Source organism: Aethalodelphis obliquidens, unplaced genomic scaffold (genome assembly GCF_003676395.1).
Source record: "Aethalodelphis obliquidens isolate GAN/ISIS:26980383/991018 unplaced genomic scaffold, ASM367639v1 scaffold21, whole genome shotgun sequence".
Classification (NCBI taxonomy): domain Eukaryota; kingdom Metazoa; phylum Chordata; class Mammalia; order Artiodactyla; family Delphinidae; genus Aethalodelphis; species Aethalodelphis obliquidens.
The window spans coordinates 14252706-14277576 of NW_020837965.1; the positions used below are offsets into that span (position 1 = coordinate 14252706).

Here is a 24871-nt window from a genome sequence, read left to right on the forward strand (position 1 = left end):
CACTCATTCTTTATACTTGACTGAATTAAAAGTTGCGATGACACAACAATCTAACAAACCCCTTTAATACAAGTTAAAACTGATTTTATTTGGGCTTTGCAGTTCTTCTGCCAACAATTAAATGCATACCACTTTGAATAACTGGAATGAAAGATGTCTTATAAGTTAAAAAATTATTGGATGTTATCCAAGCAATGAATAAGCTATTCCTTGCTGTGTACAAATTCAGCATTTTAGTGGGGGAATTAACATGGTTACGTTAACAAGCTTAACATTGTTAGGATTTTCTAATCTTTTAATTGTCTAAAAGGATGAGTTCCCTAAACACCCCACCTTCCCTACCTCCTCCCAACGCAATCCCCCATCTACCATCATCAGGTCTCTCCTTCGGCCAATGCTTACTTACCTGGTGAGGAATCCCTGATGATTTCCTTAATTCAAACATATACTGACCACTCTGTACAATTTCTATATCCTTAGCAGTATAGTTCTGCTATGTAGGCATTTTTAAAAATTATAAAGAATAAGCTCAAAGCACATGAATAGGGCAGCAGGCAGGATAAAAATAAAACCTTTTGGTGAGTCAGCACTAAAATCAGCCATTTTCATTAAGACCCTCAATATCTGAAAGGCCAAAACCTTTGGAGAGGTCATTAACGTATCTTTTGCGGCTCATTAAACTGCTCTGAAGAAGCAAAAAGAAACATAAGGAGCTAAATGATAAGCTTAAATGTTCGGAATTCTCTTTAAAAAAAAAAAAAAGGTGAGAGCGACAGAAACTTTCTTGAAATGTTTTGACTCTGTAAACTTTAAAGTCATCCAAAAAATAAATCTTCAGACCTAGATCAGCAAATAAAAGTCTTATGGATTTTTCTAACTTTGTACATGTTAGGCTACAATACTGTATATAAAATATAAAATACATTGTCATTATTTTTAAAGATATTTAAGCAAAAAGTGAAAGGTGCATTGGGCAACAGAAGTCCCCTCAATCAGGGTTTATGTTCCTCCAAAGCCCAACCATGGCTGCCCCATCACATAGACCAGAGGCATATAAGATGCTGAGATTTCTTTGGAGGTACCAAGGAAGCATAAAGCTATAGTGGCTCTGGCTCCCAAATTAGGTATATTTTACTAAATTTCCCTTCTCTGAAAAAATGATCATCCAAGAAACTCTCTATAACCCATCCTGTTTGATTCATCATAAAACCTGTTCCCGCCTATGGTGAGAGATGATTGAAACTTTTTTTCTGTCAACTGATTTTGGATTGGTGCCTATCCCAGAGAGGATGCTACATAAGACCCTATACATAACTTTTGAAAACAATCTGTTGTCATAAACATTGTTTTGGGGTACCCACTATTTAAGGGGTGTGAATTGAGTATTGTCAAGTTTAAGGGCCCCCACTATACAGTATCAAAATCATAAAAGTCAAGGTCACCCACTGGGGAGCTGTTTATTTAACCATCAGACACGGAGAAAGATTAGAAAAGGGAAAATTCCTAATAAGTTGGAGGGAGTGTAGATTGGAACAGAGTCTAAAACTGGAAGGCAAATTGGCAATACCTATATCAAAAGCACTAAAATGTGCATATCCATTAATGAGAAATCCCATGTCCGCGAAAGAGGGGCATAGGCAACAAAACCATTAAACCAGATAATAGGACTTTTCTGAAGACGCATGGGCAAGAAACCCAACTACACCATCCTCCCTCCTCCTTCCAGACCTAGAGTCTGAAAGTCACACTGGCAAAAGCTGGGAACAAAAAGAAGTTGATCTGGCATGGGCAGCTTGACCTCGGGGACCCTACCAAGCACAGTTGAGCGTCATTTCACAGAAATAGAGTTCCAAGAACTGTAAGAGCCAACTTACAGCCAAGCCCCTTGCACGGCTCAGCAGATCCTAGGGAGAATGAGGTAAAAGCAAGAGCTCTTCAGTTGTCTCGTAACATGATAGAGACAGACTCCAAATGGGTCGGGCAAACCGCTCAGCGATGCAGTGATTTTCACTTTCCATTACAACAAAAGGGACATGGTTATTTTAAATTGATAAACTCAACTAGTCTGCGCATCGGGGACTGCTTTTTCTTGAACAGAAAAGTTACAGAGACAGTGCAGAGAGTTCTCACAGACCCTACACTCAGTTTGCCCAAGGTTAACATCTTAGGTTACTATGGTACATTTGTCACAACTAAGGAACCAACAATGATACGTTGCTATTAACTGCACACTTTATTCTTATTTCACTAGTTTTTCCCTAATGTCTTCTTTCTGTTCCAGGAACCTATCCAAGAGATCCCATTACCCATTTAGTCACCATGTCTCACCATGTCTTCGTAGCCTCTGGTCTGTAACAGTTTCTCAGACTTTCTTTGTTTTTGATGACCTGACAGCTTTGAAGACAATTAGTCAGGTATTTTTAAGAATGCCCCCCCCACCCCCGCCGCACCACCTTGGGGACAAAACCTTGCCTAATGTTTTTCTCTGATTACAGAGAAGTTAGGGATTTGGGGCAGGAGGACAACAAAGGTGAAGTGATAATTTCTTGACATCGTTATCACGGGTACATCTTGTCAACTTCACATCACAGATGCTGTTAGCTTTGACCACCTGGCCAAGGTAGTGTTTGCCAGGTTTTCCACCATAAACTTCCTTTTCCACCCCCTTTCCACACTCTGCTTTTTGGAAGTAAGTCATTAAGTGCAGCCACTCAAGGGGTGGGGAGTTAAACACCCACTCCTTGAATGGATGAAAATCTACATAAATTATTTAGAATTCTTACGTACGGGAAATTTGTCTCTACTCTCATTTATTTATTTGAGCATTTATTTATATCAGTATGGATTCACAGACATGTATTTTATATTTGGGGTTATATCCCAATGCTATGTTATTTATTTATTGTTCATACTGTCCCAGCTTTGGCCAACCTGAATTTGGGGAGCAAATTCAGGTTGGCTCTGGTAGGCTTTTTACATCCTTGTTTTCTGAACACTTCCTTACTCTGGTAGGCTTTTTACATCCTTGTTTTCTGAACACTTCCTTACTTTCTGCTTCTCCATATTTTTATTAGTGAAATGCCTTACTTAAGAAAAGGGTTGTGATGGGATGAATTTTGTGTTCCCCCTCCAACATACAAAAAAAAATTCACATTAAAGTCCTGGTTACCAGTACCTCAGAATGTGATGTTATTTGGGAATAGAGTCATTGGAGATGTAATTAGTTAAGATTAGATCATACTGGGCTTCCCACGTGGCACAGTGGTTGAGAGTCCGCCTGCTGATGCAGGGGACGTGGGTTCGTGCCCCGGTCCGGGAAGATCCCACATGCCACGGAGCGGCTGGTCCCGTGAGCCATGGCCGCTGAACCTGCGCGTCCGGAGCCTGTGCTCCGCAACGGGAGAGGCCACAACAGTGAGAGGCCCGCGTGCCACAGAAAAAAAAAAGATTAGATCATACTGAATAGGGTAGTCCCCTAATCCAGTATAACCGATGTCCTTCTAAAAAAGGGAAATTTGGACACGGCACACAGGAAGAACAAAGTGCATCACACAGTGAAGATGAAGACAGAGATCACAGTGATGTTTCTAACAAACATTCAAAAGGGCATACTGGAAAACAGAGGCACAAGCTCCGTGCGGCAGTACTGAGCATCATATTTGGACGTGAACAAGGTTTCGGGGTCAGTGTTTTCAGATGCTTCATTTTCCCTGCAGTTTCCAGCCACCTGCAGCTTGGTTCAGAGCGCTACTTGCCAAGCACACCTGCAAGTACTAGCAATAACCACCCATCTAGTATAATCACCATCTTCAGCATGCTAAGTACCAGCTCTGTGAAATCCAAGCGCTTCCCAGGTGCCCCTCACAGCAATCCTGCGGGGCAGACAGGTGATTCCCTGCATCACAGAGGACCCAGCCAGATCGTGTCAGGTCGTCATTTGTGGTCCCTGTTTAATGACTCGCTTTGTCCCACTTCCACCTTCCCTAAGTCACGTCCACAAGTGGCCCAATGGCTTAGAACGGAACTGGCTACGTCACTGTCAGCTATACGAATATTATACAATCATCCAGCATTTAGGACCCTTAGTACAATTTTACACACTACAGGATACTAAGCTTTCAGATGAAGGAACTATAGTCCCCGGGAAAGAGAAAGTGACTTGTTCTTAGAGTTAAGACATGGAAGAGGCAGGCTGAAATCTGGTCTGTCTTCTCACTCCACATCCAGTAATCTTTATGGAGGTAAAATCTAAGTTCCCGCATGTGCAGAGGCAGAAACTTTTTTTCCCCCTCAGTCAACTGGGAGAAGAGGAACTGGATGTGACATACTGGGATCTGAAGTTTTCGTTTGGAAATTATTTTCATTACAAAAGTTCCAGTTCATCTGCATTTTTATTCCTATATTAAAAAATCAAATGAAGTCATTAGGCTTAGGCCAGCTCACAAAGCCCCTCGCCTGAGCGTGCATCCCTCTGGCAACCTCTAGAGCTCTACTCTAATCCTTCAAATTATTAAATAATTACTGTGTTTCCCTTGGGGTCGCGTTTGGCAACAAAATACTGGCCTAAATGAACCAGTGATGTGACCCAGTGAATAACACTTATGTTCTTAACTTCTTAGAAGCAAAAGGATACGAAATACTTCCGAGGTACAAACTGGGAGGAAAGTGAAGGGTTTTCTGTGGGGTGTGGAGGGTGAGGGGAGCAGGATGACAAAGGAACATGAGAATCTGGGAATTATTCCAATAATGAGGGTCATCCCCTCCCCCATCAACCCTGCACATCAGTAAGTCTCCACTCCAAACCCAGTTTTCTCCCATTTCAGGAGTGGTTACGGCCACAAGGAGAAAACCAAGCATATGGCTCTGCCCTTCTGGACATTTCTACAATGCTGGCTGGGCTGCTTTGGAAAATCCCATGTTATCTCCTACAGCTATATGACCTCAAGTTGTCATTTCCAATAAAGTATGCTTCCACTGATTTTTATGAACATAGACAAAAGCTGCTACAACCTTTTTTGCCCCCAAATCTTTCAAGCCAACTGTAGTTGCTATGTAGGGTTATTTGTTTCTAAGGCAACAGCCCATATCTAAGTACTAATGGCCTGTCCTTTTGCCAGGCAACAAACAGCCTTGTGATGCAACTGCACCTGTCTCGGCTACGTGTTACTATGGAGATGCTGCAGTTGCTATGGCTACCATCACGCTAATCGCCTAGCGAAGGCAGACATACAGCAGTCTTCTCAGAGAGCCCAGCTGTTCCTCCCCGTCTCTTGCTGAAGACTGATTGTCTAAGGCCTGTGATGGAATGCTTCTCAACTGAGATGTACAAGAACTTCATTAATGCTGTTTCAGAGGATCACTTTGTGCTCCCTTCTGCAGAACAAACACCAGACTAGGGAAAGAATCTGCAATGACACAGACTGTGAAACTACCGACATCTATGAATTCACGCCTTTCCTCACTGACGTAAACTTGTAGTCCAAGGATCATTCTCTTAACTGACTGGTAACAATAGAAACATCTCTATACATTAAAGAAAAAAACCCTTTTTTTTGTAGAGTTGAGGGATAGATTTCAAACCCAAACACTATGCAAGAGAAAATCAATTTTAAAAATTGGTTCTGTTTTATAGGGCTATTTTTTTAGCCTAAATACTAAAAATAGTAACCTATTTTTTTGAGTGACAGGTTGCATATCCTCCCCTCCAATTCTATCTCTGTAAAAATGGCACCCGTGACCTCACTGTCTCAAAACAAATGGGCATGTGACGGGCAATCCTAGTCTCTACTGTTCTTTGCTGTTTTCCTTGAAGAGGCAAACACCAAGTAACCACAACGAAACGATCACTCTGGAGCACCGTCTACATGGAGACGGGGAGCGGCAACAACTCTGTGCATCCTTCAGTGAAACACCTGCAGACACTCTGGCTTGGAGGATGGGAAGTTGGAATCGCTTACCCGACGCGCTCCTGGACTCTCATCCCTGCAAACGGCCACACTCTGAGATGTTAAAGCTGACAGCTTTCCTTTGTAAATGTTTCTACCCAGGAAGACATTATTTCACCCACCATGAAGCCTTCTGGAAGGAGACACATTCGTCCCAAGCAGCAGAAGCGGTAAGGTTTGCCGAAAAAACACTTGGATATGCCTCCAAGAATACTTAACTTCTTTCTCATTTATCTACAGTTATTTTTCAAATCATACAGCCTATTAAATTAGTTTCAGTGCCTGTCTCTGCCAAAATAATGCAACTTCAGTAGACAACAAACAAACCAACCCCAAAACAAAAAAGGTCTGAATGGCTTACCTTTGATATGCCTGAGGAGAGGCGGGAGGTGTATTGAACACATTCGAGTGTGGGTGATAAGGTGTCTTTTTCAAAGCCTGAATTAGATTTTGTCTATACTCTGGGTCTATGCACCACAATGACCCTTTCCCGATACTCTGCAAAGAACAATAAAATACAACAGTGATTAATATAGAGACAGTACCTACTGTGCAGTAAGTAGATGTGTAACTCTCATCATAGTTACTTATTTTGAAAAGCCTCTCACTTCTTTGTTAACTGTCTGCCAGCCTTAACTACTGTACTATTGTCCTCTGACAACAGAACACCAGGCAATGCGTTTCTGTGTATACACATTAAGTTTAACAAAATGAATATGTTATTTCCAGGTGATGTTGCTACAATAATATTGTAATTTTCATATCCTACTGACCAAAACCCTCAGTTCCCTTATGATTTTTCAGTGTCAACTTTGAAAAACATATGCATCCCCTTTAAAAAGTGAGTTTTAAATTTGTCAGGTATCAAGGGTTGAGAGAAAAAGAGGGCAGAGACACCCTCAAAACTCTGTCTCTGCTTTAAAAATTCGAGGGTTATGTTTTCCAACCCTATTACATCGGTGCCACTTTACAAAAACAGAAAAGTAATCCCCTTGTTTTTTCCTGCTTAACAAAAGAATGACATTATTTAAGCTTCCAATGGAATTCTGTAATGACCTTCCCAAAGAAACAAAAGAACTCAGGCAGCAGTGGTAAACCTTAGCCAGAATCCAGTACTTATTTTTTCATATCCTCCATTCTGGATTTTGCTCCAGACCTGAATCTTCAGAAGTCAGAAACTTTTAAAATACAAATTTTAACAAACTGGTTCCAGGGAAAGAGGGAGACTTGCTCGGAGGCCCACTTTCAGCTGGACGCTTTCGTTCTGGGCACGCAGCATTTTATAAAACACATGCAAGATCTGCCTCTGAGGCCCGCTGGATCTGGCGGCAGGCTGATATGATGGGCAGTCACTGTTCTGACTGCTCGCTTTCAAGTGACCGAATGTACCCAAGCTGCTTGATAAGGTCATTTGTAAACATTTACTGATTTGGAGAGAAAAGAAGTCAAATTATATAAACCCACACCCACCCCATGCTTCCAGCCAACGACTCTCTAATTTTCACAACTATTATACTACAGAAAGATTTAGAAAGCAAACAAGAAAATCATTTAACTATTATGCAGGGGGCAAAGTCCAAGAAAATCCCCTAGAAGGAGAACTAAAAAAAATAAAAATAAATAAAATAAATAATAAATAAAAAATTATTCCTAAAATCTTTAAAGTTTTAAAAATTTGTATTTCAGTCATCAGTTTACTTACATACTTATTCACAGAACCCCTTAAAATTCTTTACTATCAACACCACCAGCGCACTCAGCACAGGGAACTGCGCGAAGCCAAGATCCGGGGCTAGAGCCTCTGCTCCCCCTCCCCCACTGCTCCCCCCACCCGCCCCGCAAGTGCAGGCCTGACCCCAAACACAGTCCCAGTCAGGCCAACCTGCCTGGGCTAAACACCAAAGCTCCCAGTTTAACCACCCGGATGTTTAAAGAAATGAAACATTTCAATTTTAGAAAACTCAACACCCTTACGTGGTCTTTCCTTCCACGCATACATTTTCAAGCCCAGAAGGGGGACTAATGACACTTTCCGGGTAAAGCAGGCAGGCCATCAATGATCAGCCCTGGACCTTCCATTCTGTCCTTTGGAAAAAAGCTGTGTGGCACACTTTTTAGAAGAAAACAAAAGCCAAGATGCTGAGAGGCGTGGAGGAAGACCAGTGACTACCAGATCTGGATAACGTAAAGCAAACCACAAAAGCCAGTCACCTCCTGGGCAGCAGGGGTCCTGGCCTGAGTCCATCAAAGGCTCCCTGTCGAGCCCTGTGCCAGTGGGACTCCCTTTCCAATCCCCTTGAAGACAAGGCTCCCAACTAGCTAGCTGGAGGGCCGGGGCCCATGTGCAACCCACACGTTTCTGCAATGAGATCACCCTGGTTCTGGGAACCACACGGGGCTTCTGTTTTCATCAAGGTGGCTTTCAGGGTAGGGCCGTTTAATCTTACAGGGAATAAAAATATGACAAACAAATGAAGGGAAATAACAATAAGCCGAGAAGGCGGCTTCTCCTAATCCTTAGCACCTTGTTTATTACACTATGCTACTAGTTACCAGAGAAAAAGGGGGAAACCCCGCAGGATTGGGGTGCGGGGAGGATCGCAAGGTAGGTGATCCAGGTACAAGAGGCAGGCCGAGCTACAGTAAGAACGGGAGTTCTAAAGCCAGACAGATGTTTCCTGTGTGGCCTGGGGCAAATCAGGGTCCCCTAGAAAGTCCAGGCTTCCTCAGTGGCAAAATAAAGACCCCCTTAGAGACAGGTGTGCAGTCCAGCATGACAGGAAACACCTAGAACAGTGGAGAACGTACAGGCATTCGATAAATGGCGGAGGGCGGAGGGGACTACGAACAGGTCCTTTTGGACAGAAGAAAGAAGGCAAAGCTGGCTGCACCATGCTTTCCACATCCGATTCTCCCATCATGAAAGAATCACCAAATTCCAACAGAGGCAGTGGGTGGGGCCCCCGGCAAGCAGACCTTCCACGTGAGGACTAAGTATTAATCTCCTGGAGCGCCACTGGCCCCGGCTCAGCAAGTGTGCTCTGGACAGCTTCGCTACTCTCTAAGATGCCCCACTTTATTTCCACCCCACCCCCCCATCACCCTTCTATGAACCCCTCACTCCACGTTACTTCTCCCTTGCTCAGGAAGCCAATTCTGACTTCCCTACTAGAAGTTTTCTTTTGCTCGGGTCTTCGCACAGTGATCACCAAGCTAAGGTTTAATTCCACACTTGGTCAGCACACATTCACAGTACCTTCACTGCAGGCAATGTGCCTGAGCTTGGGATCATCACGGTTCCTACCTTGATCAGTTCTGCATTTTACGGTGAGCGTGGTCTGGAACTGTGATAGATTTTCACAGACCAAACACTAATTTCAGTATCTCACACTCAGAATTTCCAGAGAGAAAAAAAATAAGCCAAAAGGGCATCTTCAGGACACACCTATGGGGACACTGGAGATCCCTCAAATCCCTCCAATGATTTTCCAGTGGAGAGCTCCAGGCAGAGCTTGGAAGGAGCATGAAAGAGGCTGGCGCCGCATCTTATTTGCAAGCATTCTCGTTGGTTTCATGTAACAGTTCAGAATAGTAAGAAGGTTGACTTGAAAACTTTTAAAATGGAACTATGCAGAGCAGAGAATGCTCAAGTTTATTCGGCCAGGAAAAATTACATTTAATGCCCATAACAGGGGAGAAAAGGGTGTAATTTGATTAGAGTTGTGTAATAAGTTTGAGGGTCAGAGCTTTTAGAATTATCTGCATCTCATCTAAAGAATATGGATTTCTTTTGTTGAACCATAACTGTGAGGCTCATGTACCATTAAATGTTAGGGAATTCAAGATAATAAGGGAAGAAAGATTTCTATTCGTAGACACATTTTCATCTTTGAAAAATAGTTATATATATTTATATAGGTAATATATTTTTATAAAATATATAAATATACATATTTTCTATATTTATAAATATATAATATATAAAATGCATATTTATAAATACGTTTTTATATATTTTTTATATATATATATTTAAGACAAAAACATGTCTGTGAAGGAAGGGAGAGGTGAAGGAAGATCTTTCTTACATGAGCACGGGTGTGTGCGCACACACACACAGAGTTTGAGAAAACTAATGTGAAAAGGAAAGAGGAGTAAAAACATACAGATGAAGCCAAGTTGTTGTTGTTTTAATTAAAAAGCACCTGGGGAATAACAGACAATTCCTTGTTAGCAATAAAAATATCAGTATATAGCACGAAAAAAAGACCAGGAGAACCTATATTATAGAAAGAACTGATTAGTGAGAAGGGTTTTTAAAAAAGAGAGAGATAAGAATAGCAACTAAATTAAATCTTAAATCTAACTTCTAAGGATAACTTGTTTTTCCCTGAGAGGTCTGGATCCAGGGGCATCCCTGGCAGGCCATGAATTTCTCCCTGTTCCCGGAACTCTGCAGACCCACATGGTAGCACTGGCCAGTCTGCCGAACATCGGGCCTTCACTGCGGGTCTCTTCGCTAGGTTGTCCCTGAGGATAAACCGTATTTTAAAACATTGTTTACAAAATGTGGCCCATGATACATTAATGGGGCACGCAGTCAATGTAATGGGTCACAACCAGCACTGCCTTCATGGAAAGGACTAGAACCAAATAGAACAGCTTAGAAAGCATCCGTACTAAAGTAATATTCTGTGAAATGTGTGTGTGAGTACACCTGCGTGTTGGTGCACAGTGGATCACAAAGTAACATACACTTCTTACTGGGGATCTGGGTCCAAAACGGGTAGTAAACACTCTTCTAGAGCAATGGTTTCCATTTTCTTCCTTCTTGTCACTTCTGAAGGATAAAGCCCTTTCCCAGCTGTAACGGAGGACTCCCTCAATGTGACCCCCAATTCACAGGGGAGGGACCATGCTTGGGGATGGGGGTTAATGAGGCAGGACTCATGGCAAAATGGAGCAGGGAGCTGGATACGTGTTTCTGGTGACTCTGAAACAATGCCCCCACTTTTTTTTTAACTCTTTATTTTGTACTGGAGTATAATGATTAACAATGCTGTGTTAGTTTCAGGTGTACAGCAAAGTGACTCAGTTATACATATACATGTATCTATTCTTTTGCAAATTCTTTTCCCATTTAGGTTGTTACATAATATTGAGCAGAGTTCCCTGTGCCGTACACTAGGTCCTTGTTGGTTATCCATTTTAAATATAGCAGCGGTGTGCACACGTCAATTCCAAACAATCCCTTTTGATGCTTCTGATATGCCATTTCCACGGATGTTTCCAACACCACCCACCCTCTTCCGTTCCCTCACCCATATGGTACCCACTGTATGCCAGGCACCATGGGGGTACATTAGTGAATACAGAACAATACAATAAGGCAACTGCTCTCTTGAAGCTTGGATTCTGGAGGGGGAAGAAGACGGTAAGTAAGTCAAGAAATAAATAAGCAAGATTATGACAGACTGTACCGCCTGCTGTGAAGGAAATAAAGGGAGTTGTGAGTTGGAAGACAGGAACTTGCTGCTGTGTGAAAAATAAAAGGGTTGGGAGTGGAAGAGGACCTGCCGGGATCTATGATGAGCTGATGCCACAGCCCAGGCCCGACGTGCCCAGGTGGCAGCAGTGACGTAGAAGAGAGGGCAGCTTCGGGATGTAATCTGGAGAAGCAATGGGACCTGGCAATGGATTAGAAGTGGCAGGTAAAGAAAAGAGAAGAATAATGGTTTGATTTGAGTAACTAGGTCAAAGTTTGGGAGGCAGGGGGAAATCCAGTGCTCAGGTGAACATACAACCTTTGAGTCTTTGTATTAAGAGCTACTGATTAAGGTACTTGAAGGAACTTGCTGGACATATGCCACTCCCTTCCCTCTGCTGTCCCCTCACTGACCCCAAACTTTATAGCAAAAGCTTATGAACACAGAAAGGGAGATCTGAGGTGGTCTGGCTTTAGAGGTTTAACATTAACTGATTCTTCTACAGCAGGCACTGGTAAACATTTTCTTAAAGGATCAGAGTAACCATTTTAGTCTGTGTGGGGATTTCCCTGGCGGTCCAGTGGTTAGGAGTTGGCACTTCCACAGCAGGGGGCACTGGTTCAGTTCCTGGTCGGGGAACTAAGATCCCACGAGCCACACGACGCAGCCAAAAAAAAAAAATTTTAGTCTTTGTAGCACACGGTCCGTTGCAACTATTCACCTCTGCCGTTGCAGAACAAAAGCAACCACGGATGTAAATGAACAGACATGGCCGTGCTTCCATAGTATTTTATTTACAAAAACACAGGCCACTGTTGGCTGGTCCCTCTCTACAGCTTCTGCACTTGAACCCAGGGTTCAGACTCAAAGCTCCTGTAGTTTGGGAACCTAAAACCAGGTAAGGGGAGTCTTCAGGCGCTAAGAGAGTTGCGCTGGGTCCTGTGGAACCGGGGAGGGGATGCCAATGATGATCTAAGTGCTCCAAGGCAGGAAAGGGGCCCATCTGCAGGGATGCGGGAGGGAAGAGGTACGGACGCGCACTGGAGTCAGTATGCCCATCAGTGATGAGTACACGTATTAGTATTTGTTGAGCTGCACCTAACACCACTGCTTCTGAAAGTCAATGTGTATGTCCAGTTCACTTTCCCTCTCTGGGTCTCAAGTTTCTCATCTATAAATTAGGTGGTCAGACTAAATCATCCCACGGGCTCCTAACTCTATGCTTTGAGAATGTGTTACTACAGATTACTTAGTATACACGTACCTTCAATTCCCCATCTCCTTCCTAGCTTCCCAACACTGCCATTTTTCTGTTCTGGGCACTTTGGGCAAGTTACTTAACTCCTCTGAACTTCAACTTCCTCATCTATAAAATGGGAGTGATATAATAATACCTGATTCACAGGACCGTTGCAAGGATTAAATGAGATAATCCTATGCGTGGCACGTAATAAAAGCTCCACGAACACTGCTCCCCTGATCATGATGGTAAAATATTAAATAGCCCGCTTTCCTTGACATCAAGCTCCAGAACACGCAGGCCCTGCCCCGTGAGGGGGAATACTTGCCAAATTGTGAAATAATGCGAATTTCGTCTTTAAAAAAAAAAAAAAACACACACATGGCTATTTGTTTTCCACTGTCTGATGGTACTTTCCTTGGTCCGAAGGAAGCATTTTATATCAGACGTACTAAGGTAGAAAAGAAAGGATCAAAACAGAACAAAGCAGAGACGTGGGCACTGGAGTGATGCCAGGAGGTATACGAGGCTCTGAGGATGCTCCTTGCTTTGAGTCGCTTCCTTGTGCATCGAGGCCCCTGGGCACCAGGACCCTGTGGCAACCCAGTACTTCCCAAGGGAGGTCCCTACCCTTCAGACCTTAAACCTGCCACCTCCTGAGTGGAGAGGCCCTACCCTCCACGCTGCCCTGCTACAGGGTGGGGAGACAGCTGACTTAGGGAATAACGCTGTCGTGCCTCATTTTGAAGCAGGCCACTTAACAACACCTATAACCATGACACAAGGCAGGGTCCATTTTTTAGGGTGCAGAACCTCCAGAGGAAGACAAACAATACACAACTATAAAGGACAGCACAAGCTGGCTGATGCAGTGTAGGTTGGCAGAGGAGGGAAAGGATGAGTCCTGCGGGGCACCAAGGTGCTGAAACCTCGCACTTGTGCACATACACACACACAAGCACACAACACACACACACACATATTCTGTCAGGCCAGCTCCTCCTATGGACCCACCCAACGCCCACGCCCCCTCCAGCTACCCCCCTACCCCAGGCTGCCCCCGCTAGAAACTGCAGCCCCTTGGAGACTGTGTTCTCCCGATCCCTCCTCTTACTTTCCCATCAAAGCCCCAGGACAGAGTCTGGCTTTCTGAGGTTCAGGCTCCCTGGGACTGTCAACAGTGAGAGGCAAACACTCCTCACTGACTCTGACCAGTGAGGTGGCAAGAGGCAATGCCAGGGCTTCCCAGGGAGAATTCCAGAATGCAACCACGCGCATGGCTCCCAAGCAACAAAGGGATCCGCCTGTGTGGATCTTGTCTACACCACTACCCTACTGTGGTGTTACCGGGAATAAACCTCTTGTCAGCTCTGACTGCCAGTTTCTTCACCTACGTACTAGACGTAAAACAGGCTTCTCCCAGTCTTGTTGGGCTTAAAGGTGATAACATATAAAATGCGCCTAACACCATACCCAGCGTGAAAAAGACACTTAATTTAATTCTACTTCCTGTCAAAGGACGTCACAGGAGAAGTTGGGTGAAACTGGAAAGAGCAAATAAAACAAAGAAAAGTTATTCTAACAAGTGCCAGTAACGTCATACCACAACAAGATGCTTAGCAAGTGAGTGATTCCTAAAGGCCCTTTTTGTCCTAAAATTCTATAATTTATAATCTAAAAACATCAAGGGGGATTTTTAAAATTTAAAACTGTTAAGAAAAGGATCTGGGGAATTCCCTTGCGGTCCAGTGGTTAGGAATCCACGCTTCCAATGCAGGGGGCATGGGTTCAATCCCTGGTCAGGGAACAGCCTGGGTACAGCCAAAAAAAAAGAAAAAAGAAAGTAAAAAAAAAGAAAAGGATCTGAAAAATTAGCCAAATACATGAAACAGAGGAGGAGAGAGGGAAAAAGAACAAAACTGATCACAAAGAATTTTTTTCTAGATACATCATAACAAAATAGACAACTACACCAGAAGAAAGATATTTTTAAAAAGAAATCACATCAGACAGTTGGGTTTCCCAAACTGTTTGCAGTGTTTTAAATGTCCCACTTTGCTTTCTAAATAGTTTTTTTGTTTGTTTGTTTTCCAAAAGCAGAAGGAGGAATGGAAAAGAGATATTACATACCTGGTCCAGACAGGAATCCCTCTCTCAAGACCCTGGCCTGGTGGGCCTCAGTCTAGCTTCATTCCGGGGAGCGGCCCTGCAGGCGGGGAGGGCAGCCCCGGCACCTGGAGAACCAGCCCAGCCTGTGGGCATCGGGAGCTGGACACAGAGCCCCCAAGATTCACAGCCTCTGACTATTTCGAACTTACTAACATTGCATCTTCTGAATATCAGATACACAAATCTCCTCCAGTCCCTACAGATGTATTCTAAAAGCTAGGAAGGCGGAAATCAAGATGAACATGTCACTTGTACGATATTCAGACACGTGAGCTCTATAATGAGGCTTTCCCACAAGCGTGCCTCGGCTGTCTCTGAAAGCCTCCCTCCCTTCACCAAGCATCCATGGAGAAGGGGACGAGGGAATGCAGGTGGCACAGGTGGGGAAGGAACTTTTTAGGCATGAGGAAAATGCTTCACCTCTAGTGGAGAAGCTGGACAGATTGTGCGTGTGTGTTTAATCGGTGCAGGAAAAGTCAATCATTTCCTTGCATTAACACCTAAATAAAACCAAAATGGCCCCAAGATCTGCCTAAAACCAAATTGATCTCTAGGACAAACCTGGCAGGTGAAGCTGGGTCGGGGTGGGAATGGCAGAAGGACACCAGATGATTGGAGTTTACAACCAATGGCTCTTGCTCTACAGGAATCTCTCCTCTCTCACTCACTATGATGCTGACTTCCACCGCTCATCACTCTAATTTCCACCGGGGGTTAGGAGAGGCCAAAGGGAGGGAAACCGTGAAGCGCATCAGCTCACGGCGGCTGGCAAAGCTAGCAAGTGTTTGTTTGGGTTGAAATGAGTTATTTTTGGTACTCTCTAGACTACTGTTTTCCAACTACCAAAGGCAGTCAAGAGCTAGTGCACTAACAACAATCAATAATAAAATGATCACCAAAACACCTAAAAGACATTTACTTAAAAATACTGTCAAACTCTATGCTGGTAAGTTCTAATAAAGAAAAGGGAACACACACACACACACACACACACACACACACAGAGGCAGGCACGCACACACGCACTCTGATACTCCAAGTCAGCAAGTCAAAGAATTGGCTTTTTTGTTTTTTTTTTCTGTACGCGGGCCTCTCACTGTTGCGGCCTCTCCCGTTGCGGAGCACAGGCCCCGGTCGCGCAGGCTCAGCGGCCATGGCTTACGGGCCCAGCTCTCCGCGGCATGTGGGATCCCCCGGGACCGGGGCACGAACCCGTGGCCCCTGCATCGGCAGGCAGACTCTCAACCACTGCGCCACCAGGGAAGCCCAAGAATTGGCATCTTTAAAATCACTGCTTTTATCCAACTAAACCTTGGGATTCTCCCAATTAGTTTCACCAATCTGTCCTTTGGGGCCCTTTCGCAAATAAGAGTCAACTATTCTTCCCTTTCTGAAACCTCACAGTATTAGCTTAGGCAAGCTGAGAAGAAGTACAGACACAGAGAAGTTTACAAAAACTTCATACACTCCCAAAACACACAGGAAATATAAAAAGCTGGTGGTTTTATATACTTGCAATACCAGCCGTGCTACACCACTTCAAAGAGTGAAATTACTACTCAAATGAAATCGAGATATTGTGGCATCAAACAGTCCTCCCTCCCTCTCTCTCTCTCGCATACACATACACAGAGGATATACGGATAGATAAATAAATTCTATATGACCACTTAACTGCTAATAACTTTATTACAGAAACAAAGATGAGCAAATTTACAAGGTTTTATTTGTCACCGATATAAAACAGGTTATATATAAATATATAAAACAGGACGGTACGTGATAAAGTTGTTTGGAATGTGGATATATTCCGTTTTAAAATTTATAAATAACAGTTGTTTGCATCACATCTACAACCTTAAAGTTAAAACTGCATAAGCACATTGCAAAGAGGCTACATGGGAGAATAAAAGACATATATTAACTTGCCTTTTTCAGGCCTTTTTTTCCCCCGATTTAAAAAGCAAACTGACTTAAAGCTAGTGGATAGGAGGGGAGGTAAAACTCACCATTCAGAACACTGACAGAAGTAAGAACTCAGTTATTTTAAAAGTTCAAGACCCAGGAAAGGATTTTTAATAAACGCACTATGGAGAGGTGAGAAGATGACAGCCAGCTCCAACTCTGGACCGAACTTACACTCCTTCTGGTACCTCTACTTTTTAAAAAGTGATTCAAACGTGGCAAATGAGAATTACCACAGTAACGTTTTATGGAGGGTGACAAAGGCCCACGTGGGTCTGACAGAGACACCCGTGGTTGGATTACAACTGGCCCACCAGTGCCACTTTATCTTCTGGTTGTCCATAGTTACTCATCTATTTTTAAATGTTCCAATATGATCTTATCTAATTGGCACATATAATTTGATCACCTTATTTCCATAACTAAGAGTTGTTAAATGTGCCTGGCCAGGTAAGAGTTACAGTTACAGGCTGTGTGTCTACTGGGCTGGAGCTTAACGATTACGGCCTTTTATTTTTTTTAAATAATCATAAAGACCCTCTCAGTAGAACACGCACGCTGGGTTGGTAGTTTGGTTGGTTTGGTTGGCTTGTTGGTTTTTTAAAGAGTAGACCACTGGCCATGGGACCAACGAGTCACCCACTCTCCCTGATGGTCCGTCCCCATGGGGTCTTGGCTGGCAGTTCCTAGGCTGGGAATCCAGCTTCTCGCCACAGTATTTTGCTATAAGCAACTCAGCCCGCTTTGAAGGAGAAATTATCTTTACAGTGCCTCTAAATCCTAGCACAAGCACCCCAACAGCAAAGGAGACACTTTCAACAAATGGTATCTGAGCACAGCCTGGGCCCCTGATGTTGTAGCGTCCGCCACGAGGATAAATCTGAGACCATCCCTGACCCAGGTGGGGGAAGCAATAATGATCAAATGACCCTGTAAGATTCCTTTGATATTACTGTGGGTGCTAGTCAGACAGAATCCACGGGGCCCTGGGAGCAGAGCGAGTGGCCGAATTCGTTGCGGGACAGGGAGAGGGTGCCCAGGTCAATTGCAGGTAAGAGGTGGCTGGTCCAGGACGCCAAAGGAACACATGCCTGACAGAGTGCTAGGCAGAGAGGGGAGGGGAGATAGAGTCAGAGGATGATCTGATCCTGTGATTAATGATGAAGAAACATATAAGTGAACAGAGTCCCCCAAAAAGACTCACTGACCTGGACCCTAGGAACCACATGAAAACCTTGGTGAGGTCTGAGCTTCCTGGTGTCTAAACGTCCTCTCTTGGCCTCACACTGAGTCTCCCTGAGGCCCATTTCTGAGTACGACTGACCCTTGAACAATGCAGGGTTTGGGGGACACGGACCCCCAGGCCCCCATGCACAGTCAAAAATCTTTGTATAACTCTTGACTCCCCCAAAACTCAACTACTAAGAGCCTACTGTTGACCAGAAGCCTTACCAATAACATACACAATTAACACGTGTTTTGTACGTTCCTTAATTTTTTTCGATATCCCTAGGCTACACAGTTCGCCTGCAAGTTTTTTCAAATGGTCACAAATGTCCAAAATGTTTTCCAATATATTTACTGAAAAAAACCTGCACAAAAGTAGACCCGAGCAGTTCAAACCCCTGTTGTTCAAGGGTCAACTGTATTTAAAAAGCAAATTACAACCTTAACCTCATCATCATCAACCTTAACCTCATCATCATCAACCTTAACCTCATCATCATATCATCCTCACAAATTGTGTTCCTGGGAGGTCCCGCAAAAGGGCAGATACCTCAGTATCTGCCTGTCTCTCCCACAAACTGCTGATTTTGGTGATAACAGGATATGTGTCACCCGGAAAGGCCAGTGTCAAAACTGAGCACTGGGCACTATGGGGATTCACCTGCGCCACCAGCACAGTGACCTAGAAGATTCGTACAGGGCCACAGAGGCAACCTGGGACAGCACACCTGCGTCTGGATGCTTCTCAGCTCACCTGAGAACCCACTGCAACCCGAGGGGCAGAACACAGAGAACAGCCCCCTAGAGAGTCAACCAGAAGCTCATGAGGGTACCTAACAACTGACAATTACACAAGGCGACCTGATAGCCAAGCACAGGACCTTCGGAGAAAGTCTGCCAAGGGTTCTGAGTTACCTGATTACAACGCCTGGGCGGGGGTGGGTATCTCTGCCTTGCTACACAGCGCATTTCATCTCACGGTGTAAAAGTCCTCTCTGACCACCGTTTCCTCAGTCCTGAACTGGATCTCGGGAAGGACTCCTGCGGCCGGCATCTGATCCCCCCCACGGGGGAGGGGAGAAACAGGGACGCTAGGTGCGTTGCCCAGGGATACCCGGGGATTCCTACCAACCGCACTCAGACCATGCCACAATGATTAATTAAGGTTTCCCAAAAACAGCCAGCCCTTGATTATCCATGGAAATTTTATACACAAGAAATTTTAACTCACTCAGGATCTTGCAGAGTCACTTGGCCTAAATGTCAGTCCAACTCGGAACTCAAGCTACACACACGTGAGTAGCGGCGGTAGTAACGGCAATGACCATGAACGCTGACCAAGAACTGACCATGTGCCAGGCACCAACCTAGCATTTCACGTGCATTATTTCGTTCAATTCGCCCAACAAACCTAGAAGGTGGGTAGTGGGATGGCCCTACCGATAAGGAAGTTAAGGTTCAAACAAGTTAACTAACTTGCCTCAGTTTGACTCAGGAACCCGTGCGTGTCACCACCAAAGTAAGAGTCCTGTGACCAACATTAGTAGGTAGGTAACCAGATGCAAGAAAACGTATCACACATTTCCGAGTCAAATCACGAATAATTTGGGGATGATCTACTGTACGAAGTGATGTACATCCTTAAATGGGAGTGTGCATACAAATGCTTTCTGATACACACACACTCATTCACACACACATTTTCTTTAATCGTTCATGTCAGATGTAAAACAGTGAAAAAGTTACTATTGTTATTACGATGACTTTATATTTGCATTGCTGGCACGTGACCCTCTGCAGACAAAACATCACCTTTCTGTTTGTAAAACAAATATCTCAGGTGGCCCTAAACAACTCGATGAAGGAATCTGAGGAGATTCAGGTTGTTTATAGCCAAGAAAAACAGGCTCCGAAAAGACAGGGGCTTCCCTACATCCTAACCAGCAAGAAGCAGAGCCAGCCACAGTCTTCCGAGCTGCCCCCATCTTTCCAGCAAATCATGTTGCTTCCACGAGAAAATCCAGCCTCCTGGAAGTGTTTTCAAATCTTTAGCATTCAGAGGGTTCCAACAATCCACAGAAAGGGCTGTACCAAGATAAACAGAATCCCACAAACTGGGGCAACTTGTGTACGTTTGTCCCAATGTTTTTTACATCCTCTCCCCTCCAGGTGGGACCCCACGTCTCTGAATTCACCCGGCAGGAAGGAGATTCTTAAAATCATGTGCTACTTGAAAGAAATTCTCAAAGGGAATTAGGAGAGAAAGGGCTTTGGTTTGATGGACATGTTCTGAAATGGGTGAGAAAAAGCTAAACTCCAGCATCCTTCCGCTGGAGTCATCTACACTGGATTTGTTTGGCAACATAAACACAGCCTTAAATTACACTCAACTTCTGGGGTAAGGTCTCCACGGCCTGTGGGGTCCACACACCACAGGGAGGATGTGATTTACATTTCTGATAAGTTATGTCCTTATAAGTACATAATGAGGACTTATAAGTCCATCTATAAGGCACTGGTATCAATCTTTTAAGACAACAGAAAGAAAAGTTGTACTTCGGGTGCTCCAAAGATGCAGCTGTTCCCCAAAACAAAAACAACAAAAGACAGCATCTATTCCGGCAGCACTTCCTTCCCCCACGTGGCAGCCCTGAGGACAACGTACAGCTTGCAGGATCTTTTTTTTTTAACATCTTTATTAGAGTAGAATTGCTTTACAATGGTGTGTTAGTTTCTGCTTTACAACAAAGTGAATCAGTTATACATATACATATGTTCCCATATCTCTTCCCTCTTGCGTCTCCCTCCCTCCCACCCTCCCCATCCCACCCCTCCAGGTGGTCACAAAGCACGAGCTGATCTCCCTGTGCTCTTGAATGGACTGGAAAGCATGCTCTGGGCATTTAAGCTGTGGTGAACCTGTGCGGTGGGTCCCAGGAGTCCCAGCTCAGAGAAACTCTCCATATACACAAGAAGAGCTTGTGGGGATGCGGCCAGCTCTGTCTTCCGCATTCCCAAAGGTAGCCCTGGAGAAAGGGAAGCTCTCCTTTGGGAGAGATCTCTCCGGATTTTGTACCATCCTCCAGTGATGGGAAAGTAAGGATCAAACACTCGAAAATGAAGACTATTAAAACTTATCTGAAAGGAGTTGGGGGTCCTGTTTAGTGTGGTTTGCTGTTGTTGTTGTTTTATTTTTGGCCACGCCCCTGGCATGCAGGATCTTAGTTCCCCAACTAGGGATCGAACCCACACCCCCTGCAGTGGAAGTTCAGAGTCTTTGGACTGCCAGGTAAGTCCCTGTTTAGGTATTTTAAATTAAGGAAAGATCTTTAGATATTTTTTACAAACCTCCCATTGTGATCCACCCGACCACCAGGAGCCCCATTCCTCTCCGGCCTCTGCCAGGGCTAAGCACACACGTGCACTAGATATTCAGGGCACGTGAGGACCAACGGTTCTTAGCCCCCCCCCCCCGCCCCATTCTATATCTTACAAGTGTGCTGGATAGACTCCCTCCGCCCCGCAGGCCACTCTACCCTCCTCTGCTCTGCTCACAACCCTCGGAGGCTGACACGTGTAGACACATGGACAGTCTCCCGGGCCCACCGACCTCCAGTCTGCGTCCTCCAATGGGAGGTACCGGTGAGAGAAGTTAGGGTGGGAGGAGAATGAGGGCAGGGTATTTATTCTCCTGGCTCTCCTAGAAGTGAGCTGCATCCCGCGGCCAAAGGCCCTGCCCCTACTGAGGGTCCACAACCTCAGCTACTTTCTCCCCCGGGTTTCAGCTCTTGCTCCCTTCCTTCGCCACTGGACCCAGAGGTGAGGAAAGTTCCCCGGTGCAGCCAGCCATCCCCCCTCCTCCGGGGGTACTGCACCACCCTTGCTGGTTTCTTCTATCCCTGCCCACTGCTGCCAACTAGTCTTTTATTAAACACTCCTTGGTTACTTCGGCTTGAGCGTGCCATCTGTCGCCTGCCACGGCAGTGACTGGCAAAAATAAAAACCAAACTGATCACCCTAGAATTTCACTCTTGGAATCTACGTGCCACAATATGTGCATGCTAATCCCCTTGCAATTTCTGCAAGGCAGAGAGGATCGCTATCAGGCAGGGGGAAAAAATGCCACCAATACTTCCATCATAATTTACTCTATTGTGTACCTTGAAAGAGCAGAATTCATCTTCTTAAAAAGTGAAGTAAGCTTTCAAACATGAAAACTCAATTACAGGATTAGAAAAGTATGTTGTTCCTAAAAATATTCTCTGTAGAATTCCTTTGTAAGTGCATCATCAATGATTTCGACTATGTTTCAGAGTCACTTTAACCATGCGTAAAAATTGCAAATAGGACAGCATTTGTCGGGAAGTTCCAGTTTTAGAACAGCAGATTGAAACTGCATCTTATCTAAAACGTTTTATAGAGTAGATAATAGCTCTGTGGTATGAATTCAATGATTATAACAACAATAACATAAAATCAAAATTTCTAAGAATTTAAGACCTAACAGTCAACCTCACCCTGAAGACCCCTGGTGTTCTATACTAGGTCAGGGTGACCTAGGAAATCAAAACATAAACCAAAGTTTCAAATCTAAAAACTATGAGCTGTTTTGGGATGGGGTTGGGTTGGATGGGGATATCTAACAAACCTACTAAAGGAAAAAAAAAACAACCATTGATAACGTAACAACTGACATTCTTTAATCACTGAGAAATGGTTCAAATCCAGTGCCGGTATCTACAATGTTAAAAACTAAACTAAAAAGGGCTTTTAAGAAATTACATGTAAACCAGGTGTTAGCAATGTATTTTTTGTAAAAACACTGAAAGTCTGTCTCAACCGGGACTCTGTAAGGAACAAGCCCATACAACTTCATCTAAAACCAAATAGTTAAGTGAAGGCTGATCATGGTTCTTCCACAGACCTGGGTTCCAATAGTGGGGTGCTGGTTATTTTCCAAGGGTTGAGCCTGTTGCTACAGATCCCAGAGTCACAGCAGGTTAGAAATTTTGCAACAGGTATTAAGGGAGGGAGCATGTAAACATCTTTTTCTTGGGAAACCATGATGAAATCCAGACACCACAGCCTTAGCCCTCTCCTTATATCTGTCCTACAAAGCACACAGCAAAGTTACGATCTTACATTTATTTGTGAGGCTATGTGATCAATGCCTATCTCCCCTCACTAATATGTAAACTCTCTGAAGGTAGGGTCTATTTCCATCTCTACTCAAGACCCAGTGCCAACACAGATACAAGTGCTCAACAGATTCTCCAATCATTTAAACCACACCTTCCACAGGAGGATTGAGAAAAAATAAGTTTGAGACTTCACTAAATATACTTTTTCATAGAATTCTAATGTTGGAACTAAGAAATACTTTACTATTCAAAATAGAAATTCAATCAAAAGGAGAACAATGCAAATTAAAATGGTAAGATATGACAATATGCCCATGGGAATTGCTAAAATTAAGAACACTGACAATACTAAATGCGGTCAGGATGTGAAGCTACTGAAATACAAATTGTTGGGCAGAATGTAAACCAGCACAACTGCGTTGGAAAACAGTTTAGCATTTTCTTATAAAATTAAACATACAGGGCCCTCCCTCGTGGCGCAGTGGTTGAGAGTCCGCCTGCCGATGCAGGGGACACGGGTTTGTGCCCCGGTCCGGGAAGATCCCACATGCCGCAGAGCAGCTGGGCCCGTGAGCCATGGCCGCTGAGCCTGCGCGTCCGGAGCCTGTGCTCCGCAACGGGAGAGGCCACAAGAGTGAGAGGCCCGCGTACCGCAAAAAAAAAAAAAAAATTTAACATACATTTACATGGGACCCAGCAAACCCAGTCCTAGATATTTACCCAACTGAAATGAATGCACCTATCCACACACAGACTTGTACAAGAATGTTAAGAGCAGCTTTATTCATAATTCCTAAAAACTGCAAACAATCCCAAATCCATCAGCTGGTGACTAGATAAACAAATTCTGCATCTCCATAAAATGGAATACTACTCAGCAATAAGAAGGAGTGTATTATTGATACACACAACATTTGTGATTCTCAAAAACATGCTGAGTAAGAGAAGCCAGAAATAAAATATACAATTTATGATTTCATTAATATGAAATTCTAGAAAAAGTAAAACTAATCTACTGAAAAAGAAAGTACAACAGTGGTTGCCCAAGGGTCTGGGTGGAGGGAGAGGAGATCGACTCAAAGGAGAAGGAAGCATTTCATGCTGATGAAAAGGTTCTGGTCTCCACTGTAACACCTGCTTACACAGGCGCATATATATATTAGTCAAAATACTTTCAATGGGTGCATTTTATTATGAATTTATTAAATTTTGCCTCAGTAAAGTTGATTCAAAAAAAGAGCAAACCATAATTTTAAAACAAAATTTAAAAAGCCAACGAAATAACCTAACTAGAGGATCAAGTGGGCAATATAACCTGACAAGGAAAAGAGTTCGTTCACATGACTTTTGAATTCAATACTGGCTGTGCATTCTAGTGGAATGTATATTAAGGACAAAATGAACTACAAAGAAATACTATGTTTCCATCAGAATCACATTATTAATAGTAACAGACAATATGATTTTGAAACTATTTTATATATCTCGTAGAGTTCAGCAAAAAGTGCATGTGTTAACAGCATTAACAGTAGTATTAGAAGCCAAGCAAAGAGCTATGAATACAAAATCAAAGACTTAAACCCACTAATGTTTAAAGTGATTTGGAAATAGCAATAAACGCGTGATTCTATTTTGCCTTAGTTCTGTCCACTGAAAGTAGTAACACCGCAGCCACAGTGAACACCCCTAGCATACAGA

At 43.8% G+C, this 24871-nt stretch overlaps 1 protein-coding gene across 8 annotated transcripts in view; it reads right to left on the bottom strand.

The window, feature by feature from the left end:
* The window catches only part of FOXN3 (forkhead box N3), a 400895-nt gene that overhangs the window by 177251 nt on the left and 198773 nt on the right, over positions 1-24871 (bottom strand). For all 8 annotated transcript variants that reach the window (XM_027120287.1, XM_027120292.1, XM_027120289.1 and 5 more), the window contains one exon: positions 6307-6443. In XM_027120287.1, coding sequence (XP_026976088.1) covers positions 6307-6443 — 137 coding nt within the window. The remainder of the gene's footprint in view (positions 1-6306; positions 6444-24871) is intronic.